At 42.3% G+C, this 15,493-nt stretch overlaps 2 protein-coding genes across 3 annotated transcripts in view; one reads left to right on the top strand and one right to left on the bottom strand.

Moving 5' to 3' along the window:
* The first annotated feature begins 106 nt into the window (after nt 1-106).
* On the top strand, nt 107-7,093 carry PDZK1 (PDZ domain containing 1). The gene is made up of 8 exons (XM_068420410.1): nt 107-316; nt 624-876; nt 2,191-2,327; nt 3,561-3,756; nt 4,020-4,216; nt 4,716-4,910; nt 5,720-6,019; nt 7,016-7,093. The coding sequence occupies exons 1-8, from the start codon at nt 107-109 to the stop codon at nt 7,091-7,093; spliced, it is 1,566 nt and encodes a 521-aa protein (XP_068276511.1).
* The window catches only part of GPR89B (G protein-coupled receptor 89B), a 22,841-nt gene continuing 13,403 nt past the window's right edge, over nt 6,056-15,493 (bottom strand). For both annotated transcript variants that reach the window (XM_068420421.1, XM_068420430.1), the window contains exons 8-14: nt 13,560-13,669; nt 12,178-12,266; nt 11,482-11,574; nt 11,030-11,125; nt 10,373-10,462; nt 9,666-9,731; nt 6,056-9,092 (exon numbers count right to left, since the gene is read on the bottom strand). In XM_068420421.1, the coding sequence (XP_068276522.1) occupies nt 8,886-9,092; nt 9,666-9,731; nt 10,373-10,462; nt 11,030-11,125; nt 11,482-11,574; nt 12,178-12,266; nt 13,560-13,669 (751 nt within the window). In that variant the 3' untranslated portion in view covers nt 6,056-8,885. The remainder of the gene's footprint in view (nt 9,093-9,665; nt 9,732-10,372; nt 10,463-11,029; nt 11,126-11,481; nt 11,575-12,177; nt 12,267-13,559; nt 13,670-15,493) is intronic.

Below are 15,493 nucleotides of genomic sequence, written 5' to 3'. Positions count from 1 at the left end.
CCAAGAATTCTGAAGCAAACTGTCTCAATATATATTTAGAGGGAACATACGTAGGTAAGCTTACTGGTTTTACTCACACGTATCCTTTCCATCCTGTCTGGCAGAAATGACTTCTCTTCTCCAGCCCCGAGAATGCAAAGTGACCAAAAAGCCCCAAAAGAGCTATGGATTTTACCTGCGTGTGGAGAAAGATGCAGCGGGGCACCTCATCCGGAACGTGGAAAAGAACAGTCCAGCTGAAAAGGCTGGCTTGAAGGATGGAGACAGAGTCCTCAGGGTTAATGGTGTGTTTGTAGACAAGGAGGAACATGCACAGGTACGCCTCTGTTTAGTCTGGGATCCACATCACTCCCCCATTACCCCACCGCCACTATGTGAAGCTTTCTCTTCCAGTTTTTACGGCACCTTCGTCTAGGAAATCCAAGAGCTGAGTCAACTGCTCTGAGTATCTCCCTGCATCATTCATTACCCACCATGGGCATGAAATGTCTTTGAGGTGCTTCCATAGTGCATAAGCAGAGGGACGAGATAACAAAAACAACAGATAGTGCAACCCTTCCTGGGGAAAGCTTGTAGGTCAATCACTCTAGCACCTGCTTGCCATTTCACCTTGTCCACTATAGGTGGTGGAGATCGTCCAAAACAGCGGGAACTCTGTTGTACTTCTTGTTCTGGATGATGCATCCTACCAAAGGGCAGAAAAGGAGGGAGTGAACTTGGAAGATCTGGGTCAAAAGGTGTCAACAGGACAGCAGCAGGAGCAGCAGTCCCCACCGCCTGTGGCCAATGGAGCAATCACTGCAGCTCCACAACCCCGGCTCTGCTACCTAATGAAGGAGGAGAAAGGCTACGGCTTCTCTCTGAAATCCACAGAAGGTAAGAGCCTGGAGAGAAGAGATGGTACATGTGTATGTGTGTGTATGTATATATATGGCAGCAGGGACAGAGGCAACCACAGTGAACGTGGAGGAAAACAGGGACACACAAACTGCTCTTGCTAACAGAAAGAAAGTGAGAAGCAGCAAGATGAGTTCAGATCCATCTCTAGTCCACTTCTGTACAGCACATGCAGTGCACAGTTTTCTGAGGACCACATTTCTTATGGGGTGGAGAAAAGATGGAAAAAAAAAAAAGAGATAAAAAGAATAAGCTATTTTCTGCTTGTTATTTAAGGCCACTTACCAAAACCAAATCTGCAGTCCCTGCTTAAAGGGGGCCTCCAGGAAAGCTGAAGAGGGACTATTTACAAGGGCATGTAGTGGTAGGAGGAGGGGGAACAGCTTTAAACTGAAAGAGGATAGATTTAGGTTAGATATTAGGAGGAAACTCTTTACTGTGAGGGTGGTGAGACACTGGAACAGGTTGCCCAGAGAAGCTGTGGCTGTCCCCTCCCTGGCAGTGTTTAAGGCCAGGTTGGATGGGGCTTTCAGCAACCTGGTCTAGTGGAAGGTGTCCCTGCCTGTGGCGGGGGGGTGGAACTAGATGATCTTTAAGGTCCCTTCCAACCCAACCCACTCTATGAAATCCCAGATATACACTCAAGATGCTACATTAAGTCCTATTCCATTCCTCCAGATCACCTCAGGAATCAGCATACAAGGTTCTAGACAGCTGTAATAAACACACTTTTCCTGATGTGTAAGTTATTTCATTTAGAAAGCAAGGGATTTTGAACCTCTTCCACATATGTCTTTCTTCCAAGGATAGTCAACAGAATAGGGAAGTCTTCTGGAAAGCATCACCTCTAAAGAGGGTATTTTGGAATGCAATATAACTGAAAGACCAAACATGGAATCCTTCCAAACACAGGAAGTTAGGAAATGTATAAAACAACAATAAAAGCAGCTCCTCGCTTCAAATTGGGGGTGGGGGGGGGACACGGAATGGACGACAGGAATCAAATCCCTTTCAGCTATCTTAATCAGCCCCTTTGGCACTCTTGGTAGAGAAATAAAAGATTGTTTGAGCTGCAGGTAGTGAACGAATGCCTCCTCCCCCACAAAAGTGATTTTTCCAGGACAGAATAAGAGACAGAGGTGTGTCTCTGTGGAAGGTTCGTGGTGCCACTGTAATCTGCACATAAGCAGAGACAAGGAATCTTTAAGGACATCAGTGCTGAGTTTCCTTAACCATTAAATTCAGGCATATTTCAGTGACTTACCCTGTGTAATGAGTTTTCATTTATTTCAGGACAGAAGGGGTTGTTCATAGTAGAGCTTTCATCACAAGGAGCAGCTGCAAAGGCTGGTGTCCAAAACAACGATCGCCTGATTGAAATCAATGGGAACAATGTGGAAAATGACACACACGAGGAAGTGGTGGAAAAGGTATTTGTTTGTCTACATCTTCTGTTCTGGCCCACTTTCCCAGCAACCTATCAGGGCTGCTGAGGGGGTAGGTCTGGCTGATTTGAATGCTTCACAGTAAATCTTGGAAGCTACTGTTTCTGTACCATCAACACAGCAGAGTATCCCTCTGCTTTGGCTCTGTTGTCAAGCAGCCTCTTGAACTGACTCTGAAGGAATACTGCCATCAAGACAGGCCAAAGAATTCTAAATTACAGAAGTATACTGCTGCCAGGAACCCTAGTAAATAAATCATGCTCTGTTCCTAGAAGTCTTGGAAATACTTTTAATGGTAAGAGGGCAAGTCATCAAATATGGTTTTCAGGGCAGGAAGAGGGGGAACTCTCTGGTGATAGAATGGAACAAGAAAAATTCATTATTTTAGACAGTAGTTCCTTTCTCCTGTTAAGAAGTCCAAAACTAATGACAATTACTGTGCAAGTAATTTCGCTACCTGGCCTCAGCTGCAAAGAACATTGCTAATGAGGCTTCCAGCTTTCCAGTACTGGCACTGCTAAAAGGCAGCTGGAGCTGAAGACATTTCAGAGAGCCATGAGACAGGGAGTACATGCTCCAGCATTCCAGCATCAGAATTCAGTGCACACTACTAACTATGGAGCTGTGCAACACCAGAGTGGCATTGGTTAAGGTGAGTAAAGAGGGCACACATTTGACTAGTAAGGAATAAGAGAAGGATGGAGTTGGAGAGGTTGAACAGACAAAAAAAAACCCAAAACCTCAGAATCAGTAATACAGGGAGATGGAAGAGGACCAAGAGTGACAGAAACTTGACTCTTGTCACTGTAATTTAAAATAGTGGTACAGATGGCATGATGTGTTTATATTGTAGAGTTCCACATCTACATAAGCCAAGCACTATCCACTGAGGCTCCCTGGATTCTACTGGCATTGTATGCCTCCCTCATGGCACTCTACACCTAATTCCCTAAAGGTCAGGAACACAGTATGAAATACAGAAAATTTCCTCATATATATATGCTGGATCTTACATGCCTGAGATCTTGTCATGGTCCAGATTTCTGACTGGAGAAAAAAAAAATAATAAACTTAAAATAGCACAGCCTATACCTTATGGCTCATTCATCAACAGCACCCACACACCACTACGCATCAGTCCACCAGTGACCAAAGTATCTACAATTCCCACATGTTGTTGAAGGGGTGACATCTGAGACTGTACGTGTACTATCACAGGTAAAGAAGTCTGAAAATCATGTTATGTTTCTACTTTCAAACGAAGAAACGGACCGCTATTACACAAGCCAGAAGATGGTTCTGAGCAAAGAGAGCGCCAGCCTAAGATTGCTTCCCCTCAAACCACGACTTGTTGAGATCCAGAAAGGAAAAAACGGTTATGGCTTTTATCTACAGATGGAACAAAATACTGGTGGTAAGAGCCAAGTTAACACACAGACCATAGCATTCTCTATACAGTTCCTTCCTGTACAAGGTTTGCAGACCTCATTCTCTTTGGCTTTTTACTGGTCATTGAGGAGGAGTCCTCTACAGACGTGTTGCAAACAGGCTACATCAGGGAAGTGGTCTCAACCTGAAGTGCAATTCTGACAATTAGCCTTTGCCATATATCTTAATGTCTTTAAACTTACCAAGCATATGCCTTCACATCAATCTTTTTTCCCCTTCTGATCTTAGATCATGTAATCAAGGGTGTTGATTCTGGGAGCCCAGCAGCCAAGGTGGGTCTCAAAGACAACGATATCTTAGTAGCTGTCAATGGCGAGCAAGTGGATGGTCTGGATCATGAAAGCGTAGTGGGAAAAATTAAGCAGTCTGAGGCCAAAACCACACTGCTGGTAGTGGATAAGGAGACTGACGCCATGTATAAACTGGTAAGAAAACGCAAACTACTGCTAAGAATTGATAATTTATCTTTATGAAGAGATGTAAGCAGCAATGAAACAGCCAGTCTGCTCTGACAGACACTTCTTCAACTTGCAGGAAATGTCTTACAATACACCCATATTTCAGCAACTCTCCTTGCACTTGTACAGCAGTCACTAAACACCCACATTTTTGGTCTCTTCCAGATCTTTATAGGCACTATTGGAACAATTCTAAATTTAAATACAGCACAAGAAAGGTTGCAAGTTTAAGCAAATTCAGACCTATGCGGCTGCGTAACCATTTATGAACAAAATGAGTAATAAAATTCCCTTCTCACATACACCATCACTGTAGTTTTCCACTCAGCCAGAAATTAATAGCAGAGTTCTTCATTGCAGCTCCAGTCTGAGTCATTAAAAAGGTTTCAAACACATTGAGCATGAAAGCCTAATACTGATTTCACAACAGAAGTTATGTTAACAGAGTTTTGTCACTTTTTTTCAGGCTCAAATTTCCCCCTTCTCATACTACTGCAAAGCACAAGATCCAGCTCCAGCTAAAATGGAGGAAGGAGTGGAGTTGCACACTGAGCAGAACGTGAACCACAAGCCAAGGATCTGCAAGATGGTGAAAGGGCCTAGTGGGTTTGGCTTCAGTTTAAACATGATCAAGAACAAGCCTGGACTGTTCATCAGTCAGGTACTAATGTAGAATGAGGAACAAGGAAAAGCTCAAGAAGTCTGTCGGACAGCTTCCTCCCTTCCATCCTGCAAATACATTCAAGAAAAGCCACAAAAGACAAGTCTCTTCTCCAGTGCTCTCAGATAAGAGCTGTAATTGTTAAAGTCAGACTGACATTATAGGACCAAGATAAAAAATAAGCACCAGAAAACGTTCCTCATTCTGTTAGATGTCTAGAGGGAAGGCGAATCCAGCTTTTGCATCACTTTTGCTTTTATTCATGAGGCTGGCAGGCTAAAATTAGTATTTTAAATAGATACTTTTCACTGTAGAACATCCTAAATGTAAGAGGGACCTTTTCTGACTCTACTCCCCCTCTCTGAATTCCACAGCTGCAAAAGTCAAACCTCTACTGTCTCAAATTATGTCTGTGCCTTTAGCTTTCTTGAGAGGAGAGGTTCCACTCATTACTAAGGAATCTGTGAAATGTAGTAAAGTTAATTTTAAAGTCAGTGGACCGGGACCTGCAAATAATACAAAAATTGGTTTTCCACCTGCCTTCGTGATTCTACCATGCCACATTTCTATAACTAACGTCTATCAAAACCAAGATGCATCTTAAATCTCAAACTGATGGGTTCCATGTTTATTATGTCTAGGCCTATTACCTCTCCTAATTCATTTCTGCCCCACAAATCTCCCCTTCCCCATGCTTATTTTGCCGTCTCGTAAGGAAAGCAGTAACACAATAGTCTAGCTAAGCATCAGTTGTTAATGCATCTTTCCAAATTTTATGTTAATATCACAGTTTGAATTTGCCTCTGCAGGTACAAAACCACGGGCCAGCTGACACAGCAGGTGTAGAAAATAATGACTTTTTGGTGGAAGTGAATGGGGTGAACGTGATCAATGAATCCTATGAAAAAGTGGTGGCAAGAATCCAAGATAGTGGTGACAGACTAACACTACTGGTGTGCAGCAAAGATGCCTACAAATACTTCCAGGGCCAGAACATTCCCATCACAGCCTCTATGGCAGATCCAGTCCATGACACTTCTGAACCTCCTGCTTATACAGAAAACCATCCGTCAGAGCCAAAGAGAAACTCACCTGAACTGTTGGAAAGGGTGAGTAATACTGCATGACATAGACCTTGAGGGATCATCTAGGGGAGAGGAAAAGAACTTTTTTCAGCTAATATGTATTCCTGAGCTAGGATTTTTAACTTGAGCCTGGATTTTTACAAGTCAATCGATGTTACTAAAAGGGAAGCTGTGGTCTGCTTATCATAAACAACTCTTCCTTCCCCATACGTAATACACGTGAGTATCTTTTAATCCAAAATTAAATCATAGAAAGGATGCACATACAAGAGATTTTATGGAACAGGATAATCCACATACAGTAATCCTTAATGAAGATGGGACACAGGCAATACAATCCTGAAAGTGTAGGGAAAAAGTGCTTAAATACACCAAAAAGCATAAACCACTTCTGGGGAAATCAGGTGAAATATTTCAAAACAGATCGTTTCCTAGAAGGAAGAGCAACTGATAGGTTATGATGACATTTTCTAGGAAATGTGCTGATTTGAAATTATTTTATTCACTTCTTGTCATTAGAAAGAATCTGAAGCATGACAGAAGTCAGAAAAGCAGGAAGGTACTTCTTGAAACAGTTATTTTGAATGCTCTATGTGGTCAGCCTCAAATATTTAAATGCTTCTTTTCTGATCACGCAAAAGAGAGAGACAAGGAAGAATAAGAGCAATACTGTTTCCTATTCATTTTTCATAAGCCTTGTCTGCAAATGTCCAGCTGCAAGTTTTTTTCAAAAGTTGAAAGATTTTGTTTTGCAGATCTGAAGTTAGCACCACTTCTGTGTGCTGCTTCAGCAGGTATAGGAATTAAACAGTACGAAACCTCTATTGAACAGATTTCTCTCTAAAGGTACTTAACCAAAAAGTGCTTCAACAACAGAAATCATCTTTGTTGGCTCATTCTGCCATTCAAACAAGTACATGATTAGTGCAGATGAAAATAGGAGTCCTTCATAACACTGCAGACTATCAAGCATGTTTACAACCTAAAAATAACCAGGACGTATTTGTTACTCCTCTGCAGGGAAGCTCATCCTCCTCTTCACAATCAGCTGCCTCTACAACAGCAGACAGTGACAACAATGACGACACAAAGTTGTGAGAAGACAAACTACTCCAAGAACAAAAAAAGAAACCTTCCAAATCCTCTTTCTTCAATCATTCTTTGCTATTACACCTCCCAGAACCTGACTGTTCCTAGGAGTGCCATACCTGTCAAGGACTCCAGTCTCTTGCTGAAATGCAGCTGCCTGAAATAAACACTTCAGTGTAACTTGCATTCGTTTAACACGCTGCAACTGTACTTCCTTGGCTTTCTGACTTGTAAAGCAGGCAGTTAGTCACCTACTTCTGTAAAGGCTTAAATAACTAGGAGTATATAATTAAGTACACCGTAACAGAAGGCAGAAACGTTTTATTCACAAGCATCTTCGCCTTTTAAGGATAAGCTCTTAATAAAGAGCAACTGATTTCTCCCCATCTCCCAGGAGAGCAGTTCTCCCCCTAATCCAAGTCCCATCATTTCCATCTCGGTGGTAACTCCTCTATGCTACACTTACAGCAGTACCACTGCTGCGAAATGGCATCAGCCAACGTACTCTGTGCATTACGCTCCTTTCTCCTGCTAACATTGCAGAAATCTCTTTCAAACATTAAGCTAATTTCATAATTCATAACACAAGACATTTAAGCACTATTCTCTCTCCTCTGCGTACAGTTGTGGATCATGGTAGTTAGAACAGCGTATATAATTCAGTCATGTAGGTCTGTCTAACTCCAAGTCAACACCACACTGTCTTGAATGTGACATAAATGGCTCTGTAATACTGCTGCTGTGTACTTTGCCTCCTTGCTGTACAATGAAGACAACACAGAAATAAACTGTTTAGAGCAGTTATTTCCACCCCCCACACCCCAGGTCTTACTCTTACCACCTATGATTTATGTCCCAGAACAGTTTTACAACAAAGCCTAGGACAGTGGCTATGGGAAGCTACAAGTTTAAGTCACATGAATGAAATTTACTTTTATGCCTCGAATTACATCAAGAAGGGGAAATGGGCTACTGTAGAAGAATACATGGGTTGTGGGAAACAGCAAATTTACAGCATATAAAGTAAACAACTTTGTAACATATAAGGTAAACAAGGCATAGCTGTGGTCTTTGACTTCACACTGAACTCTTTAGCAAAGACGAATCCAAAACCTGAGTTTCATTTATGCAGGGAAAGAAAACAAAGTTGAGACTCAGCAATAGAAAGCTAATCTCCAGCTCAGAAGGACAGTAGGTACTAGTGATACACAGTAGCACACACTCCATACAGAAATGGAGTGAAATTCTCTCCACTTCACTTCTGCCAGGCAGCAAATCCTAGCCACTTTCTAGCTCACTTCCAGCCAGATCTTTGGGGCTGACAAAAAACAACTGTGATGCTTGCATGATATTACAAAAGCTTATTTAATTCCACAGACTCAAACATTCAACTCCAGAACTGTCGTCCTCTGAATCCCAATTATGGGTTGATTTTCAAAAGAAAAATCACATTTCCTTGGTGCCTTCTATGAAGATTTTCTTCTAACAGTAAGAGGTCTTACCTCAGACAGCCTACTAGGCAGGTTCTGATGCCCCTAGATATTGGGGTACCAAGGAGTGCCCTTAGCGCTTGGCAATGAACTATCTCACATTCAATACGTGCATCCCTTTTTCTTCAAGCTGTGGCGCCTTAACAAAATGAGCCACAGAGCTTGATGATGACATGTGTGGAAATTCAAAGAGCCAGTTCCACTGCTGGAACACACACAACAGTCCTGGCTCTCTTCAAGTTCTGCAGTCCACAGGAGTTGCAGCAGTGCAGCTGAAAGGACAGAAAGCAGTGCGTGACTGCAGTCCTCACTCAGAGAGCCATATGCTTTTCTGGGGCTTGTTTGTGTGCTAAATAGAGAAAGAGGATACTGGACAGCGCGCTAACTAGGAATATCACATCAAACCAACGATGATAGAAGTTGAACTGGAGCTCTCCCAGGACTTCTGTAATAATAGTGCGATACTCCAGAGGCATACTCATCCGGATCAGGAGCACTGATGACACAAAGTACATACCCTGTGAAATAAGAAAGAGAAAGCAGTTATTGTTTCACAATTGCTATGTGGCTAACGTGGGTCAGCATACAAAGATTTTATTATGTGTATATGTACACACACAAATTTTCTGACCTACGAGGAACGGCTGAGGGAGCTGGGGTTGTTTAGCCTGGAGAAGAGGAGGCTCAGAGGTGACCTTAGTGCAGTCTACAACTACCTGAAGGGAGGTTGTAGTGAAGTGGGAGTCGGCCTCTTCTCCCAGGCAACTAGTGATAGGACAAGAGGACACAGCCTCAAGCTTCGCCAGGGGAGGTTCAGGTTGGACATTAGGAAGAATTTCTTTTCAGAAAGGGTCATTAGACATTGGAAGGGGCTGCCCAGGGAGGTGGTGGAGTCACCATCTCTGGATGTGTTTAAGAAAAGACTGGACATGGCACTTAGTGCCATGGTCTAGTTGACAGGGTGGTGTCAGGGCAATGGTTGGACTCGATGATCCCAGAGGTCTCTTCCAACCTGGTTGATTCTGTGATTCTGTGAAATACGTATGCATGCATAAATGCACACAGGCGTGCCCATGGTTCTACATACTCACCATTATCTGTGCTAAAAGCAGAACAATAACATTGGAGGACTTGCTGCTGGAAATGGCATAGAAGAACTAGGAAAAAAAAAAAAGCACTGGGAATAAGCAGTCAAGTAAGTCTGATGGGCCTCAGGACAGCATGAAAGGTACATAGAATTCAATACTTTTTCATTTAAAAAAACCCCAAAAGGCATAATTTCTGGAGGGGTGCCTGGACACTACTTTCAGAGACCTGCACTCTTAGTCTTAAACATGAATCTCCCTAAGCCAGTGGCACCATGTGGTAAAAGCCATAAGACAATATATATTAACCTAAGTTTAAGCTTAGGTACCAAAAGCCAGGTCAAGACAGTGAGTCACGTCTCTTGAGTTAATGCCTTTCCAGTCCTACCAGCAGCTCAAATTAAGCAATCTGAATTCTTTTAATCATCATCTCATCAACCTTACTAATAAGCCCTGGCTACAGCATCATTTTGAACCCTCGCTTACATTTAACATCTCATTTAACATCCACATCTCTTGCTGACAGTAATAACAATAGAGAGTGAGGGGGGAAATATACTGCAGAAGGCATTTTTCCTCCCTTCCTCCCTCTGCAAGTATTTATATTCAGATATTTAAAACATAAATGTGCATTGAAAGTTTATACAGTATTTGTCCCATCTAAAGTTAAAGATCTGATAACAGCTGACCACATAAAGAGTCCTGGCTCTTACCTTTGTAAGTGTGATTAACAATCCTCTGATAGAGGTAACAATGATTATTCCAACAAGAATAAAGGAAATGTGCTGAGACCAGAATTTCACCTGTATCAACAAGAAGAATACAGTTAAATCTCTAATGCTAACCCCATTTACACCACATTGTATAGCTGCCAATTCTTCAGGGTCTTTGTATTTCCTAATTGTACAGATATCCATTGTAGACAGGTTTGTATAACAGACATTTTTCACAAATATATTAGCAACTGTTTCCTTCAAACACATGAAAAAACATTTCTTTTCCACCAACCACAAGGAACCCTATGTTCACAGGGATATATTTAAAAAGTGTGAATGACAGAACATCTATGTGTGCAGGCAAATGTAATCACTCTGTAGATAAATGTATTAATCTAAGCAAGTTGACTACATGTTTCCCTTTGCCCAAAACAAACAAGCAAATCACTGCCTCTCTGGCAAGACCACGTTACCATCCCAGCGTAAAATCAGCATGAAAGCAAAGTTCATGGTGCATTTTCCCTTCCTCCTCAAAAAGTCAGAAGTCAAAGACACATTCTCAGAGCTCTATCACTCTCTCCCTATCAGCAGTATGATTTTACTTTGATAAGATGGGAATTACTGAAAAGGCTGTAAGAATTAATAAAGTCTCACATCAAACTGAATTCCCAGATAGTTTACAGTGATCTCAATTCCTCTTGTGACTGGATCAGTCTTCCCGACACGGTCAAATACAATATTGATGGTTGCCTGCAAGAAAGAGATGAATTTACATTCAAACAAGAAAACAAAAAGCACACCTCACTGTTACACGTGAGACACATGCATGACTCTGACTTTGTAGCACCAAGGAAAGGGGCAGGGGGCGGTCAGATTATCAAAGAAGGTGCACAATGCACACATGTAATAATTGTTTGTCTAAGGCTCTATACAAAAACACAGATGCAGAGCTTTATTCCAGCCAAGGGCCAGTTTCTTTCAGAATTTCCAGAAGTAGGATTTTAAGAAAACTGGAGCATTACTTGATGAACTGCATGTACAACATAATCTATGCAGGTGTGACATTTGCTTACATCCACATAAAACTAAATAAAACATTTACGTACCATGAAGATTTTCCAGACACAGTAGATGGAGAAAAAATAACCCAAAAAATTGAAGTATTTTCCTTGGAAAGTTTTGGAGTACTCTATTCTCTCCTGGAAACACAAAAGCAGGGAGGGGGAACAGAATACAAAAAAAAAAATATCATTTCCACAATCACCCACAACACAAAATTTTAATGGAGCACCAATAGTAGCAAACACAACTTTATCCTTCTATAACCCTTGTAATTCAAATGTTTCTGAACTCAAAAGTTTTCATAGAATCACAGAATCAACCAGGTTGGAAGAGACCTCTGGGATCATCGAGTCCAACCGTTGCCCTGACACCACCCTGTCAACTAGACCAGGGCACTAAGTGCCATGTCCAGGCTTTTCTTAAACACATCCAGAGATGGTGACTCCACCACCTCCCTGGGCAGCCCCTTCCAATGTCTAATGACCCTTTCTGAGAAGAAATTCTTCAAAAATTTCATTCAAAAGTCTCCGAATAGCTTTAGGGACACACACCAGTATGCATCTGAGCTGGAAGGAAACTGCCATGTAGACCCCAAATTAAAGAAACAGATCCTCACTCTACCACGTCACAACATTTTAACATTTACCTGCTGAACAGCTTTCAATTTGTTGTAACATACCTTCTCTTTCAAACTATTCTGGCATCTCAACACCCAGCTGGGCAGTTACTTTGCTATGTACCTTTGTTGCATGCAGGTCAGCGGTTTCCAGAAAAAGCTGCCGACTCAGCTCTTCTAGGGCATCCACTTCTTGCTGGATAAGGGACAGATCTGGCAAACCAGCATAGTCAAGGCTAGAATATGTCACAAATTCTTAAGTAAAAACAAAGCATCCCCCATCTTCAGCCCAAGGGGCACAGTTTGACCACTTTTTTTGATCCAGACCAGTTTTTTGATTCAGTCTTAACACTCCTTGTTAATACTGCACCCAAAGAAATCTCAAGGATACACACATTGCACACTACTCCATTTTAAGAAGGGAGGCAGTACAGAGTATTTAGGCAGTCATGCAAGAAGCTCTTTATTCCTCTGTCTGGTGAACACGTGGCAGAATAGAACCAGAGCTCTTGAAGACTGCTGCTCCACTTTGATCAGTGTCCCTTGTCACTGAATTGCATCATCATGTGTCACTCTCACATCACCTTCATTAACAAAACTGCTAACTGTTCCAAGAGATCAGTGACTGTTACGAAGAGTCTAGTCAAATAGCCAAATTCTGATTTTAACAGCTAGTGGAAAAGGACAGGGAGAGTCCTCAGCCTTAAATATGCAAACTGCCCACATTAAGTGGTCTGGCAGAAACTGTTGGTAGTCAACTGTAAGTCAGAGAAATACAGACCCTTGTCCTTCCCAACAGATTCCTTCTACCCCTTTCACACGGACAGAACAACTTCTGTTCACCTGTTCCCATCCACCTTTTTGTGACACCGCTATAGCACCTGTGGCCAGCCTATATCATGGGAACAATTTATTTGGTCAACAAGTTGCTTCCTGCCCTTCTTTTTCTCACAGCTTTCCAACATGGCCAGAAAGCCAGCTATAGGCTCGGTAAATTGATGCAGCACCTCAGCCAACCTGGTTGCTTTGCTCAAGTATGTCACAGGTTCTCCATCCTGGAAAAGCATATTTCAAGTTACGAGCAAAATACACATGCAGGTCAGTCATATGAGCAGAGGATACCTCAGAATAGAAGGTGGCCTGCCATATCAGTGGTGTGATGGGGTAGACATCTGCAATGTGACACCATAAGTGTGCACATCTGTCCTGCAATCTGCTGTACACTTCAATCATGGTGATGCAACAGCACATTTATAGGGCAGGGCAGCAGCATAGGACTCCTGACTGTGTCACAGTACCATTATGTATCCAAACCCTGGGCAAAAGGTCAGACAGCACAGTGCTAGAGAGCAAACTTCCCAGGAGACATTAACCCTTCTGCTCAGACTGCTGAAACATGTTGAAACACAAATGCTTTGTAACTGCCCCAACTAACACTCTTCCTTTCAAAACAGAAGCAAGCTGGAGCCCTCCAGAGGCAGGTGCCAGCATGCAGATGAAGGATACTTTCACTGCCTGCAACAGAGGATGTAACACTTTTTATCATTCCCCAGAAGCCAGTGGGTTTGTTATGCACTTCTCCTCTCTGGAACATCGTCCTATGAGCCACTGCTATCCTGAAAGAAGAGAAAACACAAGTCCTTAGGAATAAATTATTTTTATAAAAAATCAAAACAAAAAAAAACACCCAAAAAGCAGTTCCTTACAAGACACTGTTAAACTAAATTCACTGCAAACAGATGCCTCCTTTTTTTTCCCCCCTAAGCACCAATCTTGCTTCATAACATTATCTTGATTAGCTCTGGAGTAGAGCCCAGATCTAATCAAGCTAGATTCAATGAGACACTTCCCAAGACTTCCATTCAGGATCCTGCTTCAATCCTTAAAGGGCTTTAAACCCAATTAGAAATAAAAATTCAAATGGATTTCTCAGTCATATGATTAGTCGCTTTCCTTTCCTAAAGCACATGACTGTGCTAATCTCAAGTTCAGGAATCGGAAGACTTCTCATGCTCCTTTCTCCCCTCGCATCTCTTCTTTATCACTGCACATCCACCTCCTCTACAGAACTGTGAGCACTAGATGGCATGCAGCAGCGCTCTCTGATATGCAGCAGCGCTCTCTGGTATGCTGTCACTCACTGCTGGGCTGCACGACAAGCTGTTATGAAGCAGAAACACAGAAATCCATTATTGGACTGAAGCACCGGACGCTTCAGGCGAGCTGAACGTGACTCCTAAAGCTAATTCCAACACTACAGCAGCAGCTGCATATTGTCCTTCACACTCCCACGTGCACTGCAGCATAATCCCCACGAGCAGTGCTGGCTTCTGGCCTCATTCCCTCACATTTCTCCCCATTGAAATTTGTGAGCCGGTTATCCACTGCTAAGCTGAAAACTATTCATAGGATTGTCACGGCAATCCATGATTTGACGGTGTTTAGGCCCTTTCTTGTAGCTGCAGCCAGGATTGCTACATTTGGCACTGAGCCCTCTTCAATGTTGTTGATAAGCAGTGTAATAAAAGAAAAAAAAAATCACTCCTCCTTCATATCCAGCAAAAGAAACACCCTCGGGGCACCCCACATAACACACATAAAAGCACATATGGCCACAGACTACAAGTAACAGAGATCTTAGAACGATTCAATTCATCCTGATAGCTGCCAAATATAAGAATTGCATTTTTTAATCCTTGCTTTCTTCCCAGTACCCCATTCACACATTCCATCCCAAACGATCCACAGCATTGCAGCAAAAATGCAGCTACGCCAAGGTGAGGCGCATGGCTACAAGTATACAAAGGCAAATCTTTTCTTTTGAGAAGTGACAGGGATCTCTGTACCCACACAGCAGTTAGGAGCTCTGAAGACCTCACAGAAAGGATCCACAGGCAAAAACCACACACTTCGCCTGTGTAGATAAGTGATATATCTACTGCAGATAACCTGATTTGACTCTAACATGAAGCAAAACGAAGCAATGCTGTTAGAACCTGGGCATTTCAAACCTGAGGCTTAGTTACGTCATACCTGCAAGGATGAGTATAAAGAACCTGCCAACCTTAGCGTAGAGTCTCCATAAGGCTTTCCTTGATTGTACTCAGGCAGGAGAGAACAATAATTCCTGGGCAAAAAGCATCAGGGGAAACAACTTTCAACAACTACCTCCTACTGACAAGGAACCCAGAATGAATAAGGGTTGGGATGAGAAGAAATGTCAAGATCAGCAAAGAAAACAAAAAAAGCTTTATGTTCTATTGCCTTATAACCCTTGTGTGCACTGAGAAGTTCTGAGTTAGCAGCAGTACTGAAAAGGTGGCCAGCAAGTAACTGACAACTTACAGAACTCTAGCGTTTACCCTACGCTGTAAAATACTATTCCCACTTGTTCTGCCAAATGATTTGGATTGCATTTGGACTGATACAAATCTTACTTT

The sequence above is a fragment of the Nyctibius grandis genome, chromosome 2 (assembly GCF_013368605.1).
Source record: "Nyctibius grandis isolate bNycGra1 chromosome 2, bNycGra1.pri, whole genome shotgun sequence".
NCBI classification, from domain to species: Eukaryota; Metazoa; Chordata; class Aves; order Nyctibiiformes; family Nyctibiidae; genus Nyctibius; species Nyctibius grandis.
The sequence above is the reverse complement of the archived record's forward strand: the minus strand, read 5'-3'. Positions and strand labels throughout refer to the sequence as shown.